Source organism: Egretta garzetta, unplaced genomic scaffold, assembly GCF_000687185.1.
Source record: "Egretta garzetta isolate BGI_Z169 unplaced genomic scaffold, ASM68718v1 scaffold228, whole genome shotgun sequence".
Classification (NCBI taxonomy): domain Eukaryota; kingdom Metazoa; phylum Chordata; class Aves; order Pelecaniformes; family Ardeidae; genus Egretta; species Egretta garzetta.
Genome location: NW_009260758.1, coordinates 4,721,658 through 4,737,953, shown reverse-complemented (window position 1 = coordinate 4,737,953; position 16,296 = coordinate 4,721,658). Strand labels below are relative to the sequence as shown.

Genomic DNA, 16,296 nt, shown 5'->3' with positions numbered 1-16,296 from the left:
CCCCCCGCCACTGGTGTGACCAAAGCAATCCCACAGACAAAAGCATGGGCAAGTCCGATGGGTATGCCTTGGTTTGCATCAAGAAGGGTTAAGTGATTAGCTGATGGACTTCTAAACCATTTCAACTATTTTAAACCATTTTAAAAAGTTCATCCAGAACCCCGTGATTTTGGGGCAGGAGACAGCTCCACAGATGAACGTTGACAGTGACGTTTTGCTGGTGGGGGGCTGGGAACGACACTGAACGTAACTGAACTGGTCCTGGGGGTCTGGGCCAACCCAGGGCAAAGGTTTGCCCCATTCGGAGCCAAAACATCTTCCAAATTTCACCCTCAAATCACACGTTTCTGTGCTTGCTTGGCGATGAGCAATCTACGTCTCACCCGCCATCCCCCCTGCCAATATATATATATGTATATATACATGCTTTTGTTTTTACTGACCGCGTTTTAAGGTGGCTGGAGCAGCACCCCCAGCACAGTCAGAGGGCACACGACGCCTCCTTGAACGGTGCTCATTTACAGAGAGGCAGGTCTGTGGCTGCAGGAAGGAGTTTCTACTCCCAGATATCATTTATAGCACGATCATGGGCAAAGCGCTGAAACACTGAGCACTAGTTATGTCTCTAACTTGGTATTTTACTTTCCCAGCTCCTGTTATTTACATGATCTTGGTAAAGCGCTTCCAAATACCTGAACATTTGCATCGCTGGATGGTGGTTCGTTGCCTCATCTCCCCAAAGCACAGCGCTAGCAGCTGCCAAGCAAAGGAGAACCAGCCTGTGGTGAATGAAAACAGGTCTGAGAGACCGTGAGCAAATTCGTTATTTTATGGGGAACAGGCAATTCACGAGAGGATGATAAATGTTTGACCACAACTTCAAGGACTGAGCTACAGCTCCGCCTGGGACTTTTCACCAACAGGCAAAACCAAAGGTGCCCTGAGCTGCCCTGATGTGGCTTCACCTGGTTTGGGACAGAGCTGAGGGTGGTTATGGGCATCAGAGGGGGACAGGAACCCCCAGCACCAGGGACCACCTGGGGACAGAGATGCACTGCTGCCACAGGGCAAGGCTGGCTCCTGTCCGACGGCCTCAGCTTGCCCGGAGCACAAGGCAGGGCAGGCAGACACAGCGCTGAATGGGACACTACCTGTGGGCACTGCACAGGGCATTTACCCAAACATTTACTGTTAATAAATGAGGGCTTATTATTCCAAATCTGCATGCAAGAGAGGCCCAGGCTCAGAGATTCAGTACTTTGCATCAGATATACAAGCTCGGACTCTTGAAGACGACATTAATTCCCTATGAACTCTGCATAAGAACCTGTCTGTGGCAGCGTATCCAATTTAGCAATTATTTACTATTAAGTCTACCTTTATTCTTACAATTTATCTATGCTCTGGGTTTCCATGGCAGAGCCTCCGGAGTGACAAAAGCCTCACACTAAAACCAGTAGCTAGAATTAAACTTTAAGATGTCCTCTCCCTTTTGCAGCCAAATTTATAGCTTCCCCCCAAATGGTGCATTAAATTAGAACTGTTATAATATGATACCAAGGACTCTTGGAGGAGCGACAGCTCCATCATCATAACCTTTTGAACGAGCGAATGCCTCCACGTTTATATGAAACGCTGAATTCAGCACAAGCCAGATCAGATCTGATAAGAAACGGAGTCATTCTAGGAATCAATGTCACCCTTCCCATTAAACACAGGGTGTACCTTTATTTTATAGCGTTCAAACCTATCACAGCCCCTTACCTCGTATCATCCTGCCACTAAAACGTGCCTGTGGGCAGTGATGCCGGCAAGGCCACATGGCAATTTCATTATGTACACACCAGGCACGTCCTTCCCTAACCCCAGCCCGGGAACAGGTGGAAGGGCTTCTTCTAGAGTTACTCCAGCTGAGCCCCAGCTGGCTGCAAACTCCTCTCCATCTGCAGCTCTTCAATGACACTCTAATGATTAAATATAAATTGAGACTCATGCCTGCTGCACTTGAGATGGGTGGGAGAAGCCCTGGGAGATGGAGCACATCCCTCTGCAGTCAAGGACTTGCTGAAGGATTTATAGTGATTCCCTTCATGAGGGACAGACATGGATAACGACATTGGATGGATATCAAGGAGCTGCTTCTTCATTAAACACCTTGCTTCTTTTTCATGAAGGCCCTGACATCTATGTCCTGCATCCTCCTGGGCTACCAGCACTGATCACGACTCACACCATCCCTTCTTCCAGAAGCATCACATCAGGTTTGACTTGCTGCATCAGAGCGCGGGGTAATTGTCTTTGATGATAAATCCTGCCCTGGGAGATGATCCATGCGGTCCTGACTCTAATAGCTATGGGGGGAAGGGGAAGGTCCTGCCAGAGAAGGCAGGGGGTTGTGCACCAGACCTTACCTGCTGGTAGGGTGGGCATCACAGCAACGCTGGGAATGGGAGAAAGTGTCTTCTTTGGAAAGCTCAGCCAGGCATTGTGGACACACTGCCCTGGCACGCAAGGACGCTCGGCCAGTTTGTGACAGGGCAGGGTGAGCAAAGAGTTAAACAGGAGGGAAAAGGGGTGGATGACAATATAGAAAACGTACAATTGCCTCTTCTTCCTCTGTCCAGGCCTAGGGTGGGATCAACCCTGAGGTCCCACTCTGCAGGTCCCAATACTGGGGTCAGTTTAGAGACAGACCAGAGTCTCCAAAGTACCAACCACGCATCAGTGTGGGCAAGGACCATTTCTGGAAATACCAGCCACGACCAAATCCATCACATAGAGTTTATACCTGAAAACATGAACAAACACCACACGCAACCTCATCCCTTCCCCTGGCAAGGTCATCTATGCCAGGATGAAGGTCCATTTTCTCACTGCATGGTGAAACAGCAAACATCCATATATGCAGAGTTACCCAAATTACGTAAATCCAACTGCTAATTGGTTCTAACGAGGGCTGCATTATGCAGGAAAACATGGGCTGCCCCCAGATTAGAGCTGTAGGTCCCCTTCCCCTGCTCTACACAAATACCATGGTCATTGCTTCACTTGACTGGAAAGCCGGATTATCCCCAACTGATCCAAGGAACAACCCAGGGCTCGCTGCACAGTCGGTGCCAGCAGCCCAGTGCCTTCAGCACAAGAACAGCAAGGGCAAGAGGAGGGGACGCAGTAGGCAGACACACGATGCCCAGCGCAGCACAATGAGAAAAAGCAGACAGAACTGTTTATGTCTTCACCCATTTGTGAAGTAAGATTTTTTTTTTTCCTTACCATATTTATCTCAAACAACTGCAAAAGTGGCAGGAGTAATATGAAAACCACCCCAGGAAGTTTCTGTTACCAACAAGATAAAACATTCTGAAGGACACAGAGTTTTTCCCCCGGCATAAGATCCCTAGGTGGAAAAAAAAAGGTCCATAAAACACAGGTAACTGGACTTAAATTAATAACCATTAAATAAACACAGAAGCTTGCTCCTATTTGCTTTAACTTGATAGTTTTCAGTGTTTATGTGAGGCCCTGCTCTAGCTGAAGGTCTCAGCTTTGTACCTTAGAAATTTATTAAATATGATAGAAAAGCACAAAAGAAATTGAAGAATAGTGTAGAAGGCAGAAATCTTCCTAGCTGAGGTGTTAACTTATCCAGAAAGTGCCGGGCAAGCACAGTGACTGGGAGCTTCTCCCCAGGCTCAGAAGCCACCTGCAGAAGCGGCTCCGCCTGCATTAATCCCCCAAATCCAGGAGATGGAGCAAACCTTCAGCCCATACAGGATTTCCTACAAACACTCTGCAGGCCTGGCTGGGCCACAGGGGAGGCTTCTCGCCCACCCAGGGGCCAAGCATCCTTGCTGTGTACAAAACACTGCTGCGACCCGGCTCACGTTGAGGCTGAGCAAGTCCAAGACCACAGAGGAAAAATCAGCAGAAACCTGCAAGAGTCACATCGCATATGTGCCAATGAGTTTCACATAAGTATACTTCAGTGAATTCAAAAAGATTTGTGATCTTTAAAGATTTGCCTGCGCTCAGAGCAGGGACTCCTGGTCTGAGGCTGGTCACTGCCCGGTCCCTGTGCCGGGGGAACAGCAGACACCAGCCTCCCGCAGGGCTCACGGCAGCTCCTGGAGTTTGTCCTCCTGCATCTCAGAGTATTTCTATTCAAAACAGCAGAAAAAACCAGGCAGCAATTAAAAACATCAGGCACGGCTTGTTTTAGCACAGTGCACTAAGGCCTTTTTAAGGATTCCCGGCAAGGACTGTGTTTTCTTCTTCATCCATCAACTAAAAAGCACTCCGAAATGCTCCATTACGTACAGTTTAACGTGGGCTTTCATTTCCCCTCCGCACTCTCATCTCATCAGCAGCACGTTCCACCTTTTACGGAGATGCACGCCTGTGACGCTGTAAAATTGAACCCTGTGGGTGTTTCACATCGTTCACCTCTTGGTTTTGCTCTGGATCATACTAAATAAGGATTTCTAAATATTTCTTCAACCTGGAAGGGGCAGGAAGGGTCTCAGAGGAGTATGAGGCAAGCTGGCCCTTCTCCTCAATGCTGCTGGGCAGTCACTAGGTGTCCTCAGTAATCCTGGTGAGGAAAGGCTGTGGTTAAACACCAGCAAGCACAGGGGCAGCAGGCATTCAAGCAAAGCACAGGTGATTTGTATTTTTGCTGTGAATGAATATGCTCATAATGACAAGTATGTCTTCACTACCTCTTCAGCTGCATTATACAGACCTGGCCCCTGGGAACAGTCATACACGGGCATCAAAACATCGCTCCAGAAATGCAGGGCAAAGCCAGAGGTCCACAAAAGGCAAAGTGAAGGGGTCCTGGGGAAAAACAACTGGCAAACCCCAGGTGTTGCACAAGCTGCACAGCATCCCCAGCTCCCTTCTTGGCAACAGGCAGGAGGTCCCACTGGGACCTTGTGCCCTCCCTCTCCTTCCCCCATGCCACCCCAGGCCAACCCTAGCCCTTTGCTACCTGCCCCAGGCAATGTCCAAGAAAAAGAAGTTGGATCTTCTTATTCTCTCCTCTTCTGGGCCTCCTCCTTCACTCTGTGCTTCCACCCTTCAGGAAAGCTTCTAAGAGCACAACTCTTGCAGGGCCAGGCATGCAGAGAACAATAAGAGGGGTTACAAGAGCCTCTTGCTTACTGGAAGCTGCAGTCAGGCTCTGAACTCTGGCCCTTGAGGTTTTATGCCCAGTGTCCCCAAATATAACAAACCATCCTCAACCCAAACCCACCTCAGATTCCTATCTTCTCAGCAACATCATCCAAAATTGTCCTGGTCCTGTCCAAGCAAGCCTGGAGGCCAGGCCAAGCATCAGCATTGTGCCAACACGGATGTGTTAGATTGAGCTAAATCCTGAATACTAATGGAAAAGCCGATGGAAAACTCAATGGCTACAGCATTAAAATAAAGGAATGCAAACAACACTTTAAATGGGGTGCAGACCTTGTTACACACCTCATTTCCTTTTTCAAATGAAAAGCTTTGAGAGTGCTGATAAATAACTGCCAGCCTGCACCGGTACCATTAGTTCTGGGTAGGTTATTGGACTTCGTGCCACTCAGCTTCCTGCTCGAAACACCGAAGTTTTACAACAGCAGCAAGCATGATTCAATGAATGAAGAACTTGTGACCAGGCAAACCTCGAAAACTACTCAGAGAAATGGAGAAGTATGACAATATGGGGGTATCTTCAGTGGGCATGCCTGCAAGTTCTTCTTAATACAAATTTTCACCAGCAGCCTGGAAATAAGTGTAAAATTCGGTGGTGGTAGTGAAGCTTACGGACGCCACAAAAAATAGGAAATGACAAATAACTCTGAAGAGAGGAGAGAGACTGAATAACCTCAACTGCTTGGTGACCAGGGTGCAAAAGCAGGTGTGCATCCAGAAGCCAAGCTGCTCTTCCAGAAAGGTGGGAGTCTCAGAGGGCACAAACTCAAAAGAGAACCCAGATGAGCAACACCAACCCCAAGAACCACGCTCCAAACTGGAAAGGCGGCAGCTATTTTTAGGTGCAAGGATAGATGAGCAAGAAGTATTTCCAGAAACACGAGGCCACCTCTGTCTGTGCATCACTGCCGAGCTGAGGCAGCAGGTCCAGGGAGAGCAACCCTCCCACCAGGATGCTGCATGAGCCCAGCTCCTGCTCCCACAGGGCAGCTGTGCTGGAGAGGCCATCAGACCCACAGATGTGTTTTGGGAGGGTCTGAACTGCTCCAGGCCAAGCTTGCCCCAGCAATCGCGTGGCTACTGCCGATGCCCCTGCCCCAGGCTGGGGATTTGCACAGCAGCCGAAGCCTCTGCACCCAACCTGACAGCACAGACCAAAAGAAATCAAACCACAGTGATTTACCCTCTCTTACTTTAAACGCCCTGAAAGAACACACGCTGCACTTTTCCAAGCGCTCAAGTAGAAACAGGAGGAATTTTTTTTTTATTGACCTACACAAAATAATAGGTCTAAAAAATTCAGAAGTAGTAAAAGAATAAGCAAAAAGAGCTTTCGCATTTCTAGAAGGCTATACAAATATGCAAAACCAAGGAAATAAGTTATTTTTTATTTTGTTTTTCTTTGTTTAATTCCAAATTGCGACTCTAATAATACAAACGACTAAGTACCAGCTTAACAAGTGTGTCCTTCTGTATATATTACATGCTCTGGAATACTGGTAAAAAACGTCAAAAAAGTTTATCAGAAACTTTCCTATTCACAATATGAACAAGGAGTAACTAATTCTTTGTATAAAAGAAAAAACAAGAGCACCATTTATGGAATCCTGAAGCACAGTACAGCTGAGAAACAAGAGAGATTTTACCGTATGCAAGCGAGTCGTTGGAAATCACGCAAGATAACCCATGCCAATTTGTTCCTACAGATGGATGACGTGAGGTAGGTTTATCCCTCTTAGGTCAAGACTGCAGTCGCACTTTTTTCCTACACAAATGGTTTCGTGAAAAAAAAAGTCACTTAGTGACTCTGCAACACACCTGGCAGTTCAGGCGGCTCGTGGTACAATCCTAATGCCCCTCATTTTAAGGCACCCACTCGGCTATTTGTGTTTGCATCCACCTTAAAATACTGGCCATTACAATCAAATCGTTTGCCGTGTGATCACTGGAGCTCCCCACCGCGGATCCTCGGTTCGCTGTGGCCGTGCAAAATGTAATTGTCGCCCGATGAACAGGGGTCACCGTGCAGCCACTGTGAAAATTGGCCTACTCCTCCGCACAGTGGAGTTGTACCATGGAAAGGTCATTAAATGGGAGGTGATTAATTATACTTTATCATGGAAAAGAGAGTTCAAAGTTTACTGCTTCCGTTTCCAAAATCCACGACCGCCTATAGTTTTACATGACATATTGTGTCAGCAAGTTCTTTTCTTTCCAGAACTTGCCTGTGGTGCTAACAAACACTCTTAACAACACCCCAAAAAATGGATAAACTCATTCAAACCTCCATAATAAAAAAAGAAAAATCCAGCCTTCCTTCAAGTAATGTTCCAATACTGATTAAATCACCCTTTGCCTCACTCACACACACAGTATCTATCCTTCATAAGCTTATGAAAGTCCTCCCAGGTCATCATAAGCCATGGCAGAATAAATGTTCAGTTCTTCTTTCAGACACCAGACTTGTGCTCCTAGAATACCTGGTTTTTCCGTAAGAGTCTCCTTTTCACATTTTTTTTTTTTTTCTCTGAGGTTTGCCTTCAACACCTTCCAATCTTCCAAAAAAGTGCTTGCTAAATATAAATACTTCAACCAAGTGCTGCATCTAGTCATAGATTAAACTGTGGCTTGCCCTCGCTCGTGTAGGCTATCTGGATTCGGAAAGAAACGCCATTCGTGGTAAGACTTTGTCATGTTGCTACAGTCCCCCTTAATGCTGAATTTAATCTTTCCCAGCAAAACAGCCTGCTTTTCTTCTCCTGTTTGGTTTGGAAGTTCCACCCGAGATCTGCCTCGGAGTCACAGCGTTTTGTGCAAGGCACGCAAGGGTACGAATGCAGGGCTGCAGGCGGTCCTACACGAGCGTCCCGGGCTTTGAATCCTCGTGCCAGAATAACCTCTGCTCGCTGCCGTGCAAGTCGTCTTCCAACCGGCTCTCATCGTCGCCGCCCAGCTGGCTCGACTCCGCATACGCTCTGCAAGACAGACATCAGGGATCAGCCAGAGCGGAGGGTCGCCCCCGAGAGCTGCACCGATCCAAGCAACTTCCCTTTGGCTTGAAGCGATGCTGGTTGCTGCGAGTTCACCCCAGCGCAAATCGGATCCAAACGCAAGCCCAGCTTTTGTGCTGTAATTAGTAAAATTGCGTGCGGCAGGATTTCAGCCGCTCGAAATTGCCGAGGCTGTAGGGCGTATTGATTGCTCATTTGCCATAATCACATTAAAATAGAAAATAAAACAGATGAATGATTAGACAAGTGATTCAGAATATGGAAAATTAATAGCTAATAAACCTCATTTAGATAAAGCTGCCAAAATAAGCAGAGTTTTCAAAGCCCAATTATAGGAAGTTAAGAATTTAGTAGAAACTGTATTTTTAAACACTGTTACTGTAGATCTTCTAAATCACTGCAATAAAAAAAGCCCACGGCATTTATCTTGGAAACACGGATCTAACAGAAGCTTTTACATCTTTTCTTACACTTTCATTTATATAAAAACAAACAAAATTAAAAATTCAGTCATTTCACGCCAGCCAGCCTGGCAGCAAGCACAAACTGCAACCCATGAAGCAGTAGGCACAGACTTGGGGTACTTAACTACAGCTGGCTATGCTGAGCATAAGCGTACCTAAACGTGACAGCATTTGCGTGGGCAGAGCCCTTCCCCTGGACAGGAGGTCTCTGTCCTCACTGATAACAGCCGGGGCATGATAGCGGGGGAAAAAGACCGAAAACACCAAGCAGAAGCAGCGAGAGTGTGGCAGGAATTTCTGCAAGGACTGAGCAGGCCCTGGGCTCCCCACAGCCCTGGGGAGAGCCCTCACGAGCAGGGTGGCTCCACCAGCAGCAGCACATCCCGCCCGGTTCCTGGGGTAAGCTCTGCCAGGCGAGATGCGCTCGGCAGATGCGGTATCGCCTTTGAACGCCAGCACTTGAGACATGAGGTTGAAGAGAGGTGTTTCCTTTTCTTGTTTTTCCAAAAGTTTATCAGCACAGCTTCAGAAGCACAACAGGACTGTGTCCTGCCGGCCTGCTGATGGGGCGCAGGGGTGACCTCCTGTCACTGGGGGCGAGAGGGATGGGGCTCAGCGGGTGCTCTGCCCGCAACGCTGCTCCCAGGGAGGGCAAGATCTTCCATGAACAAACGAGTTCACCCTTCACTCTCACTGCTTCCCCCTGCCTTGAATACCGGTGGCGCAGTTAGTGGTGGTACAGCTGATCTACTCCACGCAGAGAAGACTTGCTCTCACAAAGTCAATTTTATAACTACGCTTCGGCCCGGCCCTCTGAAGTCAAGCTGACTTTCTCGGAAGTTTTAACAGCCTGTGAAACACAGGAGGAAGGGTAGAAAACCTTGATATACTCTACTCACCTGCCCTGCAAAGGAAGGTTGCCATAAACATTCCCGTAACAGCTGGCGTAAGAGGAATGAGACAACGTATCGTAGTCTGAAAGTCCCAGTGCAAGTGGGTTTCGCCAGTTCCCAGCAGTATTTGCAGAAGATGCTGGAATTAAAAAAAAATATGACAGCAAATTAGATCTTTCTTCAACTAAATCAGCTGAGACAAATGAGAATTCTCATTAGAGATCTCTATGGGTTTCTGCAGGACACACAAGCAGATAATGCCAACACAAAATTTAATTTACAAGCCCTGTAGGGAGGAAAGCACTGTGCGGGTGGTATTTTGGAGCTAGGGAATCTCTTAAAAAGACTTTCTGACCCATTCAGCGATGCTCATTGTACTGTGTTTTGGAAGCCATCACAGCACATGCATTTACATGGCGTGGAGTTTTACACATTGCTGCTAGTTGGTAAACACGCCTGTTTGAAACCTGTATGGCTCTTTGGGCTGCTTTGGACTACGGTGCTTACGACGAGAAAAAAGGCATTTTCACCTATAGGAGAAGGCAACAAGTCTTTCTTCCCAAGCATGGAAAACCAAGATGCTGTTCAGGTTTCTCATCTACCTTTCAGGACAGAGCTCTAGCCTTGCTTCTATCCTGCTGACTTGGAGGCAGTGGAGGGGGGCAGAATTTGATGCACAGCAGGGACTTACAAAAACACTCAGCACAAACACACTTACAAAAACACTCAGAAAAAAACCTGGAGGCAGTGGAGGGGGGCAGAATTTGATGCACGGCAGGGACTTACAAAAACACTCAGCACAGAAAAAAAACCAGACATTACCCGAAGAGAAAGACGACACCCGACTGCTAGGAGAGCACGGTGCCTGCAGACCAGCAAAGCCCAAACTCCTTTGAGATCCTCGGTCAGACTCAAAGCCTGCCTGCAGGCTATGACCCTGTTCCTTTTGACTGGAGGCACGATGGTACCAACCACGGAGATGCTCTGCTACTAAGGCCTTGTGAATGTTTTTGGTTATATGCTCCGTTTTAGCAACTTGCTTCCTTGGAAGCCTTAGGGTTGCGTATGGGTTGTGCGGTACTCTGTCCACTTCATCCTCATGGTAAGACCTGAATTCCCTGTAACGGTCATATCCGTAGTGTGCCGACGAGCGATAGGAAGGGTTGACGCTGTACTGTCCCTCCGTATCGCTCTCATAAACATATCCTCCGTTGTAATAAACGTCAGATTCGGTGTACGGGGAATATCCAGAAATATAGTAACTAGAGGAAGGCTGCTCCTGACTTTTGTGGTAGACACCATTGCGGACATCCTTCTGGGCAAGATTTGGCATGCTTCCTGAATTTGCAGCAGAAATGTTTTGTTTCTTTGACCGTCTTCGGCCCCTGGTCCTGTTGTCAAGTGTCTGAGTAGTATAATATGGGTTGGGAGTAGGTGTCACGCAGTAATATTCTGCACTTGACTGGCTAGTGTAGGACGACCCATCATCGAGGATCTCTGTGCTGCTGCTTCGCTGGGACTTGGAGAGGGTGAAGGCTGCCTTTTCAGCAGGCGTCTCAGACAGGAGGTGGGTTTGGGATTCCAGGCTTCCGCTGCGCTGCCGGCAGTGGTGCGGGGAAACATCTGGCCTGAAACAGCACAGACGTAGGTTGGTTAAAGGCAGTCACACGTGAACGTACACGCAGAGCTGGAGAGAGCACGCATGGGCAAGTCAGGCTTGCTGCCTCCCCAGTCAAAGCACAATACAAACCCAGCCTTATCTTCCACATAGAATATTCTGCATTGCAAGAAATTCAGCTTGGCTGAGTACTAGATTTGCTGCAATGGTAGAACTCTCAAAAATCTATCATGGTGAGCAAGGTTAATCTGCGTCAGGCATACACGCAGCAAAGCTCACAAACTCACTTTTTGTAATGACTTACAGGAGGGCGCGCTCAGTTTTTAGGCGGGTAAAGTTTGCACAAGTAACCAAGCTAGGAGCAGAACGTAGGAAGATGGGTTTCCTGTGGCTCTGTCTCTCCAGCCTGCATTACCCCAGCCAAATGAACCGTCAGCTCTTGATAACATTGTCAGATTTACAGCATCTCTCCTTCCCCAGCATGGATTCTCATCTGCCCGACAATACAGGTGAGCCCACATTGCAGCTCTCTTCCTGTAGCAAGGGCACTAACCGGGATCTCCCTCCTCTGCCTTACTTTTTCAGGGGGTTTGTAGGAACGTAACACACAGCAGACATCTGTCAGCTCGCGAACAAGTTTTTGTGGGGACACTGCTAGCTGACAGACGATACAATTTCATAAGCCTCACTCTGTTAAAGAAAGAGGCTACAAAGGAAATGTAAGAAGCTCTGGCTATCTCACCAGTATTTTACAGAAACCTTTTGAACAAGCATTACTTGTTGAAGCTCCCTATAGGTGCCTATCTGGAAATGACCCCCTATAGTCTTTCATGATCAGATAGGCAATATTTGCGTGCCAGCTTCCATCTCGCTCCCAATTTTGCAGACCCCCATTGGCGTGTGCCGCTCTTTGCCCAGACAGGGTCTGTGCTCACCTGAAAGCCCTCACTCGCATGGCCCGAAGCTGGGGCAGGACCGTGCCAGGAGGTGATGGCTGATATTAACCCTGTGCCTCCAATACCCAGAAGAGACATTTTGAGAGCCTGACCCTGCTCTGGGGAAAAGCCGCATGGCAAAGGACCCTTTTCCCTCTCAACACCATTCACTTTTATTCTTCTGCTGCCCAAGATAGACATGGCACTTAAACCAAAGCCCCCTTACTGTAAGTGGCTGCTGCTGTAGGCATTGCGTGTGAGCACAGGGGTTGTAGGCATGCTTCTGCCCCCATGGGGCTGGGGTGGCCGCTCCAGGGTTCGGTAAGGGCTGCTGTGAGTAGAAAGCGGGTCCCTGTAATGAAGGAGACAATCCCAGTTAGGTTAAACACCACGCAAGTCACAGCACACAGAATACGTGCACCCTGAGTCTCGACGGAACAAAACGAAGGGCAGTTAAGGGCAAAACTGGACGTGCTTCCCCATCTGAAGAACAGAATCTTTAACAGGGATTAAAATTCAACCCCTCCTTGTGGTTCAAGGGAGGTCCTCACTGGATGACCAGTAGGAAAAGTTGCTGCCAAAGGACAGAAGTATGAAGCAGAAGAGACAGAGCAGGTAACAGAGAAGCAAAGGAATCGAGTTGTAAAATGAAGCACATCACAGCTAAAGGGTTACATATGGCTACAATTCAACTTCTGAACTTCACGTGGAGGAGTGTTCTGCTTATCTTGAGGGACAGACGAGAAAAATGCAAAAGGCATGACATCACCCAAAACTTTAAAACATTTTTAGGCATGCCTTCAGCAGCCTTCAGACCCATACAACGTGACCACACAACCATCAGCAGCACTACTGCTATCAATGCGCTCCATGGAACTGTTCTTCTAGCTCGGAAAGTGCCCAAATCCCACGGACACCTACAGGAACCTCAGCCAGCCACTGCAGCTGGCACAAATGTTGGCAGCTGGGTGAATCTGCTCTTACGTAAAGAATTGCCCATCAGGACTTAGGTGAATTCTGTACACTTTGACCATGGACCTGCTGAAATACTGATACCATCAGGAGGGATGGGGATGGTTCGGTGTTATCTGAAGCCATTAAGCACAGCCATTGGGAAAACTACAAGTTGTTTAATTAATACTGAAAACAAACCATGGAAAGGGTGACGGTACTGGTAGGCATGAGCAATTCCTTATATACAGCTCTTGCTATTAAACTTCTCACCCATCTCGAACCTCTTCACAAAGACTACACTACCTTACATTTGGGAGACTGCAGCAACTATTTCTATATTCTTATGCATGCTTTTGTTACTAAACAGGATATTTAGCTCCCATCACCAAATCCTGTAATGGCAGAGAACACGGAGGCAGCAGGCTCCCCTGGAGCACCAGTAGCAACAGGAATCTTGGCAGGAGAAGATGGAGCTCCCGCCAGCAAGGCGGAGAGCACGGCAGCAGCGAGACGTGCCCTACCTGGAGTGTCTGGTTTCCAAGAGCTGCTCGTTTATGGATGACTTTCTGAGATGAATTCTATCCACCCCGAGGGACTTTGGTGGAGGAAGCCTTGGAGAAAGCTGCACAGAGCTGGGTCTCTGTGCTGGCACTGGAAGCGATTCACTGACTGTTGGAAAAGAATTTTGTTAGCAAAATCCTTGGCATTTTTGCCCTGTACGCAAATCTGCAGCCCCTATAAAGCAGAAACACTTTGCACTACAGAGACAAGGACAGAAGCTGTCAATCTGGAAAGGCTCTCCTGCCCGCACCGAGCTCTGCTCCACACGGACTGGACATCGCGGAGGCTTGTCCAGATCTGGGCAGCACCAACTCCTGCGGAGACTGCGCACAACTTGGGGCTGCGCCAGATCCCAAAGCGGAACTTCCTTGGGAAAGCACCCGTTTGCAGCACAACCCTTCCCAGCGCTGCCCCTGCAAAGGCCGTCTCCTCTCCCTCACCTCCCAGCTCTTCACTTGAAAACGACGTTTTATGAATTAGTTTTGAAATACAACCTAAAAGGGACTGACTTCAAAAGCAACTGAATGAGCAAAGACAACTGACAGACGCATTTTGCTGAAGGCAATTGGGAAGGCGCTGGTTTGATCCTTGTTCTCGCTTTGCTTAGGGCACAACCCAGGTCCCATCAGAGCCAACAGGAAACTCCAGCTAACACATATAAATGCAGGATGAGCATCACAGAGAACACTTTCTGAAGCCAAAGCCCCGGCTCTACGTCTACTTGTACAAGCAGGAACCAGGTGTAACTCCATTTTAAAGCACCAGATGGGTTGTACAAGCCTAAAACTGGGACAAAGCGAGATCAGAATCAGGCCATAACTGAAAAGTGAGTAATAGTTTAGATTATGTTTGTCCCCAGCTGATGATTATCTGGTTTAAGGGAGAGGCAAGCCAAGTCCTTTCCACCTTGTGGAACAGGGCGTGAATGTGTGTGTCCGTGGGTGTGTGCGTGAAATGAGTAAGGCGAGCAAACACCATACCCATGCAAGATGCAAGCTCACCAGGTAACAGATAAATGTAAACAGATCGTTAATATCTGTGACTATTCTCCTCTTTTTTTTTTTTAAAGTTTTATAGTAGCTGTGAGGACAGAAGGGCTGGGGAAATCCTCCCAGCTCGTAACTACTCCAGCCACTCATCCACCTCCGGCCAGGTCCCAGGGATGAAATATTTATTTGCAATTCAACGCCTTCAGCTCACAGGTTGGTCATGGGAAAACCAATCCCCTTCTCTAAAGACAACTCAGATTGGCTCACAGAGCTGAAACTTTGAGTAACTAACCCATTCTGAGGAGCAACATTCCTGATTAAGCTCTGTTTTCCTCTACTATAGAGTAATTTGTCATCAAAAGCCACCACAGTAGTAGGCTAAAGGACATTAACTCAAAGAAACATCTCTGTAAAGGCACATTTCATAGGAAGAAAAGGATAAGCAACATACCATCATCATAGGTGGTTGTATCGGACAGGGAGCTGCTCTCAGATGGAATTATATCATCTGTGAATGAAAACAAGCACTTTAAGCACAGGAGACCCAACATTAATTTCCAAATATCACATACAGTTTATTTCCTACAGCTTCAGAGACCACTGCTGTTTGTAACACTACAATCTGTACGCTTTAGCCCTCAACAGCCCAAAGACAGTCCTGCTTGGGAGTATCTCATGACCTAGTTGTGCTCACTGCAGTTCAGTGATATGTAATTATCAAAGGAGATTTTTTTTTTTTCAACTGCAGTGGGAATCAGGCCAAGATTTACAAAGGTGTTTTCCCCATCCAGCTTCCAACAGATCTTACAGGGTGTTTTGGTGCTTCAGTAGGAGTCAGGACCCTACACAGACATGTAGATCTTGGCTGCTAGCACCTAACCTCCTCTAGGTACACCTGAAACCCCACCAGGGAGGTACGAGATGCCTTATGAAATTTGGCATTCACTTTTGAATGTCTCATCAGGATACAAATTCTGTTTCAATTTAATTAACATCAATCCAGAGTAACTCCACTGATTTCAGCCAAGTTACTGCAAACTCCAACGACACAGAGCGGGAACTGTTGTATGGACATTGCAATCTTTTTCTGTTTCTTTTACATTTTTTTTTTTTTATCCAAAGCGTTTTACTGCACCTGCCTGTCCACTCACCTTGACCCTACACACTACCGCTCACTCAGGAACAGCCTGTCCTTGCTGAGGTTTAAACGAGACCAGCAGCAGCAGAGAAATTCGGCTGGAGATAAAAACCAGCACTAGAGAGAATTAACCCAGAGAAAAATCTGTTCCTAGGCCATTTCTGGTAAGACCCAGTGCTGGTGGGGTAAAAAAATCTACATGAAGCTCCGTGCACGAGGGAAAGGAAGCAGCAAAAGTCAACACCGGCAGCCACTGTGTATGACACCTGCCTCTTCCATCGGTCATCAGCAGCGCATGCAACATACGTTGCTCCCTTTGCTGCGAGGAAAGGTCTGGTTGCAAGAATTCGGTAAATAGAGCAGCTTTTCAAGAACAGCAAAACATCAGGGCTGGCCCCTGCCCAGAGGGGGACTTGTCAGACCACCGAGGATGGGTTGCAGCTCTGCTTGCAACCCAACACTGGGGAAAAAGCTTCAGGGGAGCTTATTCACGTGAATTTGACCACGTGGGCGTGAAATATGGAACTGGGCCCAGGGCAA

The 16,296-nt window shown here is 47.6% G+C and overlaps 1 protein-coding gene across 1 annotated transcript in view; it reads right to left on the bottom strand.

Moving 5' to 3' along the window:
- Positions 1-6,603: 6,603 nt before the first annotated feature.
- Positions 6,604-16,296, bottom strand: part of FRMD4B (FERM domain containing 4B) — a 246,352-nt gene continuing 236,659 nt past the window's right edge. Inside the window, exons 17-22 of the mRNA XM_035901411.1 lie at positions 15,070-15,126; positions 13,590-13,737; positions 12,341-12,466; positions 10,384-11,189; positions 9,568-9,700; positions 6,604-8,168 (exon numbers count right to left, since the gene is read on the bottom strand). Of these exons, the coding sequence (XP_035757304.1) occupies positions 8,048-8,168; positions 9,568-9,700; positions 10,384-11,189; positions 12,341-12,466; positions 13,590-13,737; positions 15,070-15,126 (1,391 nt within the window). The 3' untranslated portion in view covers positions 6,604-8,047. The remainder of the gene's footprint in view (positions 8,169-9,567; positions 9,701-10,383; positions 11,190-12,340; positions 12,467-13,589; positions 13,738-15,069; positions 15,127-16,296) is intronic.